The sequence below is a fragment of the Macaca mulatta genome, chromosome 7 (assembly GCF_049350105.2).
Source record: "Macaca mulatta isolate MMU2019108-1 chromosome 7, T2T-MMU8v2.0, whole genome shotgun sequence".
Classification (NCBI taxonomy): Eukaryota; Metazoa; Chordata; class Mammalia; order Primates; family Cercopithecidae; genus Macaca; species Macaca mulatta.
The window spans coordinates 73,970,503-73,982,638 of NC_133412.1; the positions used below are offsets into that span (position 1 = coordinate 73,970,503).

A 12,136-nucleotide genomic window follows, 5' to 3' on the forward strand; every position below is an offset into this window, starting at 1 on the left:
ATATTTTTAGCTCTGCATGCATTTAAAAAATAAATTTATGGCTGGACGCAGTGGCTCATGCCTGTAATCCCAGTGCTTTAGGAGGTCAAGGTGGGCAGATCACCTGAGGTTAGGAGTTCGACCAGCCTGGCCAACATGGTGAAACCCCATCTCTACTACTAATAAAAAATTAGCTGGGCGTGGTGGCATGTGCCTGTAGTTCCAGCTACTTGAGAGGCTGAGGCAGGAGAATTGCTGGAACCTGGGAGGTGGAAGTTGCAGTGAGCCTAGATCACACCACTGCACTCCAGCCTGGGCAACAGAGCGAGACTCCATCTCAAATAAATAAATAAATAAATAAATAAATAAATAAATTTGTGTATTGCCTTTGTCTAGTTAGCAATTTCCAGACTTTCCTGAGAGATCAGTAAAAGCTTAGAATTCTAGGATTGAAAAGGAGTTTCCATCCTTTGACAGCCCCTCTCCCTCCCAATCTTGACATGGGTAAGGATGTGAGCCTTGATCCAGATGTGAAGATGACTGAGATAGAAGGTGTGGCTCTGTAACTTCTGCCCACTAGTCATATTGGCCCCTAGAGACACAGAAGAAGACTAGTTCCTTTTTCATGGTTCAGCCTTGACAAGGCATTGCAGGATACCCATTCCATTGTTGATAAATATTCTTTTCCTCAGCTGTTATCTATTTCTCATAAGATTAATAAGTTTCAATGCCTGTCACCAAACATGCCACAGTCCCCTGTGTGTGACCTAGTAGATACATGGTACACCACTGTGATGCCAGAGCTCAACCCAACCTTCCAGATGAGGTCAACCAGGACTGAGGAGCTCAGGACTTGCCCTCTCTCTTCTCTTCATGTGGATGCACTACTTCTATTAATGCAGCCTCGGATGGTACCAACAGGAGGATCTCATATGAATCAACGAAGCCCCAGGCCCATTTCCCATGAAGCTAGACCTTTTCCACCCCCAGTCTTACAAGGGAGGAGAGCTATTGCACTAATCTTCCATGGAAGACACAGAGAGGGGGCAAACCCTTCCACTGCCAAGCATAGGGTGGTGGTAGGAGGGGGTAAGTGTACAACATCCAAGACAAAACTTCTTACATTGGCTGGGCACAGTGGGTCACACCTGTAATTTCAGCATTTTGGGAGGCCAAGGTGGGCGGATCACTTGAGGTCAGGAGTTTGAGACCAGCCTAGCCAAGATGGTGAAACCCCATCTCTCCTAAAGGTACAAAAAAAAAAAAAAAATTAGTTGAGCATGGGGGCGGGTGCCTGCAATCCCAGCTACTTGGGAGGCTGAGACAGGAGAATCACTTGAACCAAGGAGGCAGAGGTTGCAGTGAGCTGAGATCACTCCACTGCACTCCAACCTGGGCAACAAAACAAGGCTCCATCAAACAAACAAACAAACAAAAAAACTTCTTACACGCTGCTCTGCCAGCTTACTCTCAGATCAAAGTCCCTTCCTCCTCAGTGAGGACCCCAAGGCCATCCTTTCATACTCAACACTGGGAAGTTCATCGGTTGCCTTTCTCTCTCTTGCACCATTCTGAGCAAGTCCTATGCACATAGCAGGTGTTCAGTAATTACTCCCTGAATGATTGATAAGATCCTCTTCCTTGGAAATGTCCCCATCACCTGATGAGGATGACATCCATTAGAGCTTGCAGAGCTCTGGGGACAATATAAGCAATATATACTCTATTAATATTAATATTAGTATTTCTCATCTACTGTGCTCCTGGATTAATATTGTCAGAACCCTCCCTTTGCCCTCCTGCAACTTCTCATCTGTAAGCAGTGCTGCCAGGTCACAACCCTTGTTCCCCCTTTGCCTTCGTCTCTCCCCTAGTTGATATGATCCTCGTTGATTTAATCTTGGTGTTTGTATGATCCAAGCACAAGGGAGTGAAGAGGAGCCTCATGAGATGTTAAGAGCTCAGGAGGGAATGGTAGATGGGAATCTCTCAGGGAAAATATTCCCACATTAAGGTCCAATATCAGGCAGAATCATCACTGATAATCTCCCTGGTCACTTGTCATGGTGATATAAGGTAGTTGAAACTGGAAGTGGATTGCAAAATTCTGCCAGGAGAGAAAGCAGTGCTTTTGTTTAGATTATTCCTGGGGTCTAGGCTGGAGACAACTGTGTTCCAGCACCTTCAGCTTCCATTCCAACATCCTGACAAGAGATGAGAGGACAAAGTAGAGGAACTAAAATAGTTCCGATAGGCACACATTTTCATTGCTCTAATGACATGACTCTAATCCGGCTGGGTGCGGTGGCTCACTCCTGTAATCCCAACACTTTGGGAGGCTGAGGCAGGCGGATCACTTGAGGTCAGGAGTTCAAGACCAACCTGGCCAATATGGTGAAACCCCATCTCTACTAAAAACACAAAAATTAGCCGGGTGTGGTGATGCACACCTGTAATCCCACCTACTCAGGAGCCTGAGGCAGGAGAATCACTTTAACCTGGGGGGGCGGAGGTTGCAATTAGCCAAGATCGCACTACTGCACTCCAGCCTGGGCAACACTGCGCGACTCTGTCTCAAAAAAAAAAAAAAAAAAAAAAAATTAATCAACACACTACATGCGCTGAAGTGATGACTGAGGTCAACTGTCTTGCAGGAGAATTTTGGAAAACAAGAACAAAACTTTGAGTCACATTACAACGAGATCTTGGAAACACTTGCTCAAAAATATGAGGAAAAAATACAAGCTCTAGGGGAGAAAAAGAAAGAGAAGCTGGAAGCCTTATATGGACAACTGGTCAGCTGTGGAGAAAACCTAGATACCTGCAAAGAACTGATGGAAACAATAGAAGAGATGTGTCACGAGGAGAAGGTGGATTTCATAAAGGTCAGTAATGAAACGAAATGAAATAATGAATATAAAGAAAAGAGATGGAATGATAAACGGAAACGACAGTTATGGCTGAGGTAAGCTAGGTTGTCCTCTTTCCTCCTGGAGGCATTGGAATCGACTTTTATGGCCAGCATCCATTTGATTCCATTGGATGATCGTGATGGGGAGGCTGTGGCCCAATCTCTCTGCATGGCTTCCACATGAGTGGCCAGGCAGACTCACAGCAGCGGACTCTCTCCCTCCCCCAGTGCGGAGGCAGCACCAGTCTTTGTTCCTCTGTTCTAGTCACCCAGATACTTGTCCCCTCATCCTGGAGCTGAGCTGAGCAAAAACCGTGCTCTAAGAGTTTTCTGGCCACCTCAGATGGCCTCTTGGAGCTCTGGGGAGAAAGTTGTCAAGGCTCAAAAGGCACCTTAAATTTCCTAGTTACAAGTGTAGCAATTAAAAATCTTACCTCACAAACTCAGACATGCAAAAAAAAAAAAATCCATTTCGTAATTTTCTTGAAATCAAATTAAATCTTACCCAACCCTCTACATGGCTGGGCTGTGGGAATTTCAATTTTAGTCAGAACCGGGGTCCCCTTTCTTCACAAGGTGCCACAGGAGTAGGAGGAAGATTTGGTGTTCAGGGTGTGGGGGAGGGGCCTTTGGCCTCCAGTGCTTCCTGGTTGCTAAGTGTGGCCCCCACATTGTCCAAGCATACAGTTGCTCCTCAAAGCCCAACCATGCCTCCCTCCTGCTGTGCTAGGGGTGAGGGACCAGTGAATGAAGCTGGAGAGCAATTTGGCAGGCACTGCAAGAAACATCAATGCTCATTGGGCCCACCATATGCAGAACGTGGAGAAAGTGATAAACATGAAGGTGGGCTTCTCACTGTTATGTATGATGGTGAAAAATTGGAAACAACAAAACATTCAACAAAAGAAGAACCATTAAGTAAATGATGGCATTTCCATTCATTAACTGTTCACAATTAACTGTTATACAAGTGTTCAAGTTGATGGCCCAAAAGACCATTTATAACATGGAAAGTGCTTACATAGTGTGGGTTGTTTGTTGTTGGTTTTTCTTTTGAGACAGGGTCTTGCTCTGCTGCTTGGGCTGGAGGACAGTGGTATGATCATAGCTCAATGCAACCTTGAACTCCTGGGCTCAGATGATCCTCCTGCCTCAGCCTCCCAAGGAGCTGGGACCACAGGCACGTGACAATGTTAATGCGGAAAAGCAGTACTGTGGTATGGAAGAAAATGCACAGAAATAAGGGTGGTTTTGTTAGGGTATGGGATACAGCTGGGCTTTTTAACTTTTTCCTAATTTCCAAGTTTTCTTCTATGTTTATGTTATTATATGTTATGTATAGTTATATCAATTGTTATATAACTATCCTATATATGTAAGATGTAACAATATGTATTATTAAATATATAGTTATATCTATCTACATATTTATAACAATATGTTGGTAAAAGAAACTTATTTCCGGCCAGGCGCGGTGGCTGACGCCTGTAATCCTAGCACTTTGGGAGGCCGAGTTGGGCAAATCACAAGGTCAGGAGTTCGAGACCAGCCTGGCCAATATGGCAAAACCCTGTCTCTACTAAAAATACAAAAATTAGCTGAGTGTGGTGGCGCGTGCCTGTAATCTCAGCTACTTGGGAGGCTGAGGCAGGAGAATCCCTTGAATCTGGGAGGTGGAGGATGCAGTGAGCCAAGATTGCACCATTGCACTCCAGCCTAGGCGACAGAGCGAGACTCCATTTAAAAAAGGAAAAGAAAAAAGAAATGTATTTCCAAAATCAACTTAATATTTTCTCCTTTTCCTTTTTAGGATGCAGTGGCTATGGCTGACAGGTAATACATTTATTCTAATATGTATTTCTTTTTTCTACTTTTTCAACTTTAGATATCCAAATAGACTCAGTTCCATTTGGTTATATGGTTCCAGTTTCAGCTTTTGTGTCAATCCTGAGTAAATTAGCACTGGCTTTGGACTGATGGTGTATGGTCGCTAGGAGTATCTAGTATTGAATCTCAGGATCTCAGGGCTAGCAGGGAGCGTATATGGTGAGGCTCAGTCAACAAGCCTGTGAGCAGCTCTCCTCCACAAGCCCCTCATTTCACCAGGAAGAACTGAGATCTGTGGAGTACCCCCAACATCCCCCTGCTATGCCTGGACCCAGACTATCCAGTTGCAGAAAGCATGCACATTTTAGAGTCAGACAGATAGGAGTTGAAATCCTGCTACCCTCATGACCTTGGGCAAATCCAATCAGTCCAGGAGCCACCTTATCTACAAATGAGGATAGCTTTGTGAGAATCAAATAAAATAAACGTCCATAAAGCAACATGAACACAGAAGTTTCATAATGTAAGGGTTAAATGCAGTGATTTTTGCAAAGATGGAACTGGTTTCAATTTTTTTTTTTTTTTTGAGACAGAGTTTTGTTCTTGTTGCCCAGGCTGGAGTGCAATGGCGCGGTCTCAGCTCACTGCAACCTCTGCCTCCCAGGGGCAAGTGAGTCTCCTGCCTCAGCCTCCCAACTAGCTGGGATTACAGGTCCATCATCCTGGCTAATTTTTTTGTATTTTTAGTAGAGATGGAGTTTCACCATGTTGGCCAGGCTGGTCTCGAACTCCTGACCTCAGGTGCTCTGCCTGCCTTGGCCTCCCAAAGTGCTGGGATCACAGGTGTGAGCTACCATGCCTGGCCCTGGTTTCACATTCTGCCTGTGCCATTTACAAACCTTGTGACTGACAGGAAGCAGATACAAGGAGACCCAGAGTCCCATGAGCAGTAACTTGAGGGCACCTGACCATGTGGAGAAGCCCGGGGAGTCTGGACCCTCGGTACATCTTGGGCCTGGAGTGACTTGAGAGTGGGAACTCCCAGGTTAGCACCTAAGAGATCTTCCAGAGGGTGTGGTTCTGGATCTTGTTGGCAGATCGCCCCCACCAACCCTCTGACATGGCCTTACCCTTTTTCCTCTCCCTCAAAGGCACAAACCAATCCCACCCATCCCCAGTGATGACCCCTAGGTCAATCTCCAAAAATGATGGTAGATGGCAGCCAGCAGCTGTTTGTAACTAAATGAAAGTTCAGCAAAGAGCCCCTCTTCATTTATGACAGTGACTCAGCACTATAGATATACACTAAGGAGAATGCCCCTCCATTCTAGTCAGTGTGTCTTTTTATACCAACAGACTCGGGAAATTCCTGAAAGCAAAAACAGACGTGGAAATCTCTGCACAGCCTGAGTTTGAAGACCAGACCTTGGATTTCTCTGATGTGGAGCAGCTGATGGGCTCCATTAACACCATTCCAGGTGCTCACCTGTGTGTGTACTTCATGGCAAGCTCAGACTACCCAGAGCTTTTTTTCTTTCTTGTGATGAGAACACTTAACATGAGATCTATCCTCTTAACAAATTTTAAAGTGTACAATACAATATTGTTAAGTACAGGTACTGTGTTGTACAGCACACCTCTAGAACTTACTCATCTTGCATAACTAATCTTTGTATCCATTGAGCAACAATTCCCCATTTCCCCTTCCCCCAAGCCCCTGGCAACCACCATTCCGTTCTCTGCTTCTAAGAGTTTGACTGTTTTATATACCGCATGTAAGTGGAATCATGGAGTATCTGTCCTTCTGTGACTGGCTAATGTCACTTAGCATAATGTCCTCAGGGTTCATCCATGTTGTCACAAATGGTAAAACTTCCTTCTTTGTTAAGGCTAAATAATATTCCATATGTATACACACACACACTTTTTAAAATCCATCCATCTATTGATGGACATTGAGGTTGTTTCCATATCTTGGTTATTGTGAATAACGAATGCTGCAATGAACGTGGAACATAGGTATCTTTGAGATCTTTATTTCAGTTCTGATGAATACATACCCAGAAGTGGTATTACTAGATCATATAGTAGTTCTGATATATATATAAATATTTTCAGAGACAGGGTATTGCTATGTTGCCCAGGCTGGCCTCAAATTCCTGGGCTCACATGATCTTCCCACCTCAGCCTCCTGAGTAGTTAGGACTACAGGTACACACCACCACAACCAAATTATTTTTAATTTTTTGTGGAACCACCATACTGTTTTCCATTGTGGCTGCATGATTTTATATTCACACCAATAGTATATAAGGGTTCCAGTTCTCCATGGTCTCACCATTTGTTACCTTTCACTTTTTTTCTTTTAATTGAGATAGAGTCTTGCTCTGTCGCCCAAGCTGCAGTACATGGCATGATCTTGGCTCACTAAAACCTCTGCCTCCCGGGTTCAGGTGATTCTCCAGCCTCAGCCTCCCGAGTAGCTGGGATTATAGGCACCCGCCATCATGCCCCGCTAATTTTTTGTATTTTTAGTAGAGATGGGGTTTCACCATGTTGGCCAGGCTGGTCTTGAACTCCTGACCTCAAATGATCCGACCACCTTAGCTTCCCAAAGTGCTGGGATTACAGGCCTGAGCCACCACGCTCAGCCTCCTTTCACTTTTTGACAATATCATCCTAACAGGTATGAGGTGATATCTTGTTGTGGTTTTGATATGCATTTCCCTGATGACTAGAGATATTGAGTACTCTTTCATATACAAGGTGACTATTTATATGTCTTCTTGGGGAAATATCTATTTAAGTCTTTTGCCCATTTTTTAATTGGTTTGGTTTTTTGCTATTTAATTGTAGAAGATTCTTATTTTTTTATATACTAGTCTCTTATCAGATAAATAATTTGCAAATATTTTCTTCTATTCTGTAGGTTGTTTCTTCACTCTGTTAATGGTTTATTTTGCCATGCAAAAGATATTTTAGTATGATGTAGTGCCATTTACCTATTTTTTGTTTTGTTGCTTGTGCTTTTGGTATCAAATTCAAGAAATCGTTGCCAAGACCAATATCAAGAAGCTATTCACCTGTATTTTCTTTAAGGAGTTTTACAGTTTCAGGGTTTTACATTTAAGTCTTTAATAATCTATTTTGAGTTTACTTTTGTTCTGGTGTAAGATAGGGATCAAATTTCATTCTTTTGCATGTGGATATAGTTTTCCAAATGCCATTTGTTGAAGACATTATCCTTTCCCCGTTGTGTGCTCTTGTCACCCTTAGAAAGATCATTTGGATGGGTTTATTACTGGGCTCTCGATTCTGTTTCATTGGTCTATGTGTCTGTCCTTATGCCTGTACCATACTGTCTCAATTACTGTAGCTTTGTAATATATTTTGAAATCAGAATTTGTGATGCCTCTAGCTTTGTCTTTACCAAGATAGCTTTAGCTACTTGGGTTCTTTTGTGGTTCCATATGAATTTGGGGATTTTTTTTTTTATTTCTGTAAAAACTGCTGTTGGGGCCGGGCGTGGTGGCTCATGCCTGTAATCCCAGCACTTTGGGAGGCCGTGGTGGGCAGATCACAAGATCAGGAGATCAAGACCATCCCGGCTAACACGGTGAAACCCTGTCTCTACTAAAAATACAAAAAATTAGCTGGGCGTGGTGGTGGGTGCCTGTAGTCCCAGCTACTCAGGAGGCTGAGGTAGGAGAATAGTGTGAACCTGGGAGGTGGAGCTTGCAGTGAGCCGAGATCGCACCACTGCACTCCACCCTGGGCAAGAGCGAGACTCCGTCTCAAATACAAAAACAAAAACAAAAACAAACAAAAAAACTGCTGTTGGGATTTTGATAAGGATTGCCTTGAATCTGTAGATCATTTGGCATAATATGGACATTTTAACAATCTTAATTCTTCCAATCTATAATGCAGGATACCTTTCCCTTTTTTGTGTGTCTGCTTCAATTTCTTTCATCAGTGTTTTATAGTTTTCAGTATACAAGTCTTTTTTTTTTTTTAGACAGAGTCTCCCTCTGCTCCAGGCTAGATCACATGTTAGGCCACAAAACAAGCCTTAACAAATGTAAGAAGAATGAAATTGTATCAAGTATCTTTTATTGTTATTATCATTACTATTTTGAGATAGGGTTTTGCTCTGTTGCCCAGCCTGGGGTACAGTGGTGTGATTGTGGCTCACTGCAAACTCCAACTCCTGGGCTCAAGAAATCCTCCCGCCTCAGCCTCCCAAGTAGCTAGGACTATAGGTCCATGCCACCATACCCAGCCAATGTGTTCAATTTTTTTGTAGAGATGAGTCCTCACTATGTTGCCCAGGCTGTTCTTGAACTCCTGGTGTCAAGTAATCCTCCAACTTCAGCCTCCCAATATGCTGGGATTACAGGCCTGAGTCACTCTGCCTGGCCTCAAGTATCTTTTATGATCACATGGTATGAAACTAGAAATCAATAACAAGAAAAAATTGGAAAATTCACAGATATGTGGAAATTACACAACACACTCCTGAGCAATCAATGGGCCAAAGAAGAAATCAAAAGGGAATTTTAAAAATCTTGAGATAAATAAAAATGAAACACAACATACCAAAACTTACGTGACACAGCAAAAGAAATACTACAAAGGAAATTTATAGCAATAAGCACCTACATTAAGAAGAAAGATCTCAAATAAACAACCTAACTTTACACCTCTAGGAACTAGAAAAAGAACAAGCTAAGCCCAAATTTTGCAGAAGAAAGGAAATAATAAAGATTAGAGCAAACATTATAAGAAATGTCATATATGACATCCCACAGCTAACATCATACTCAATGGTGAAAAGTTGAAATATTTTCCTCTAAGATCAGGAACAAGACAAAGATGCCCACTCTCAACACTCCAATTCAACATAGTGCTAGAAGACCTTGCCAGAGCAATTAAGCAAGAGAAAGATAGAAAGGCATCCAAATTGAAAAGGAAAAAGAGAAATTGCCTCTGTTTGCAAATTATATATATAAAATATATATACATACAAATTATATATATAAAATATATATACATACATATATATACATACAAAATATATATACATATATATAAAATATATATACATACATTTATATATATAAAATATATATACATATATAAAATATATATACATAAAATATATATACATACATTTGTATGTATATATATACACATATATATACACACATATATATATATTTTTTGAGACGGAGTCTCACACTGTTGCCTGGGTTGGAGTGCAATGGTGTGATTTCAGCTCACTGCAACCTCAGCCTCCTGGGTTCAAGCGATTCTGCTGCCTCAGCCTCCCGAGTAGCTGGGATTACAGGCACCTGCCACCACGCCTGGCTAATTTTTTATATTTTTAGTAGACATGGGGTTTCACCATATTGGCCAGGCTGGTCTCAAACTCCTGACCTCGTGATCCACCTGCCTCGACCTCCCAAAGTGCTGGGATTACAGGCGTTAGCCACCATGGCCAGCCAGATTATATGATTTTATTGTAGAAAACCCCGCAGAACCCCTGAGCTTTGAGTAGGAAATGTCGATGTCTGAAAAAAATCATAAAGATTTAGAAAGAAGGCCAGGCGTGGTGGCTCACGCCTGTAATCCCAGCACTTTGGGTGGCCAAGGCGAGTGGATCATGAGGTCAGGAGATTGAGACCATCCTGGCCAACATGTGAAACCCCATCTCTACCAAAACTACAAAAATTAGCAGGGCTGTGGTGGCATGCATCTGTAATCCCAGCTACTTGGGAGGCTGAGGCAGGAGAATGGCTTGAACCCGGGAGGCAGAGATTGCAGTGAGCCGAGATCACGCTACTGCACTCCAAACTGGTGACAGAGCGAGACTCCATCTAAAAAAGTATTTTTTCCCTCAAACTTCCTATTTTTGTCTTTATGGCTCATAAGTGAGAACAGAGGCTGACCTCTCTGAGGTTCCTCCTGGGTATCTGTATTTAGCATCGTGGCTAAGAGATGGGCTTTGGAATTCTATGGATCTCGTGAGAATCCCAACTCTGCCACTTCCTAGCAGTGTGACTCTGGACAATTCACCTAACCTCTCTGAGTCTTGGTTTCTTCATCTGTAAAAATGGACATCATAATACCTCATAGGAATATGTCAAGAATTAAATGAGATAACTTATGTACAACATATTACATGGTGCCAAGTAGCTCTTTAAAGTATTATTGTGGGCCAGGCATGCTGACTCACGCCTGTAATCCCAGCACTGTGGGAGGCTGAGGTGGGCAGATTGCTTGAGCCCAGGAGTTTGAGGCCAGCCTAGGCAATGTAGCAAGACCCCATCTCTACAAAAAAAATCTTAAAAATTAGATTGGGGTGGCAACGTACACCTATAGCCCCAGCTACTTGGGAGACTGAGGTAGGAGGATTGCTTGAGCCCAAGAGTAAGGCTGCAGTGAGCTATGATTGCCCCACTGCACTCCAGCCTGGGTGATAGAGTGAGAAGCTGTCTCAAGAAAATGGAAGACAATAAAATATTATTATAATTACTTATTTATAAGGATAGTCTGTAATTCCTCTTTTTTCAACTGCTTGCTTTCCCTTTCTCACCAACACTGAACAACATGATTGTGGACAATATTGTGTATACCATTTTAGGTTTTTCCTTGCACAGTATTTTTGTTATAAAACTTGAGTCATTCTGTTTTGTAATCTGCTGTTTGTAATATGCTCTTTTTTTAGCAAAACAATTTTGATAGATATTTTCTCACCCTGATAAATTCTTTTATAATATCACTTTAGTGGCTACATACTTTAATTTGTTTATTTAATCCTCAATTGTTAGATACTGGGGTGTTTCTAACTTTTTTTTTTTTTTTTTTTTACCATTGTAAACCATACTATAATGCAAATCTTTAATCATAAATGTTAGGGACCATTCTTAGAATCACTGGGTCAAGGAGAGATTTCATGGAGCTATGATGTCCACTGGATGGTTCTTTTCCCCACTAGGAATGGTGCTGCCCAAATAATCAGGCTTAGTCATTGGGAAGGAAAGGCACTATTGCCCAAATCCGTGCTTGAGAAGCAGAGACATTTTTCTTCACTTCGCTGTGTACGGATCTTACATAAACCATCACCTTCCTGCTTGCATCTAGTGCTTCCTGAGGGGTTAAAAGCTCCCAGAACATCCATTTTCTTACACTGTATCTTCAGGTGAAGCTGTATTTGACAGTGTCTAGCAGGGCATCTGTTGAGCACCCTGAACTTTGTCATTGGGGATATAAGTTCTTTGTCTTCCTCCTCGCCTCTGTCACGTTATGATCTTTCAGCTCTGGACCAGAAAGCAAAGGATGAGCCAAAACTAATTCAAACTCCTTTAAGTTCAGCTGTGCTCTTACATGGGTTGATCAATTTCAACTTTTGAAACT

General features: G+C 42.4%; 1 protein-coding gene and 1 long non-coding RNA gene across 11 annotated transcripts in view; one reads left to right on the forward strand and one right to left on the reverse strand.

Moving 5' to 3' along the window:
- FSD2 (fibronectin type III and SPRY domain containing 2) overlaps window positions 1-12,136 on the forward strand; it is a 64,667-nt gene that overhangs the window by 35,734 nt on the left and 16,797 nt on the right. For all 5 annotated transcript variants that reach the window (XM_077940127.1, XM_077940129.1, XM_077940126.1 and 2 more), the window contains exons 4-6: window positions 2,634-2,864; window positions 4,701-4,723; window positions 6,074-6,195. In XM_077940127.1, coding sequence (XP_077796253.1) covers window positions 2,634-2,864; window positions 4,701-4,723; window positions 6,074-6,195 — 376 coding nt within the window. The remainder of the gene's footprint in view (window positions 1-2,633; window positions 2,865-4,700; window positions 4,724-6,073; window positions 6,196-12,136) is intronic.
- Window positions 1-12,136, reverse strand: part of LOC106999265 (uncharacterized) — a 70,993-nt gene that overhangs the window by 34,283 nt on the left and 24,574 nt on the right. For 2 of the 6 annotated variants that reach the window (XR_013395898.1, XR_013395894.1), the window contains one exon: window positions 3,912-4,102. The exons of 3 other annotated variants lie outside the window; for them this stretch is intronic. This is a non-coding gene — a long non-coding RNA (uncharacterized LOC106999265). Of the gene's footprint in view, window positions 1-1,127; window positions 1,224-3,911; window positions 4,103-12,136 lie in introns of all 6 variants that reach the window. One more of the 6 variants, XR_013395897.1, reaches the window with a different exon arrangement.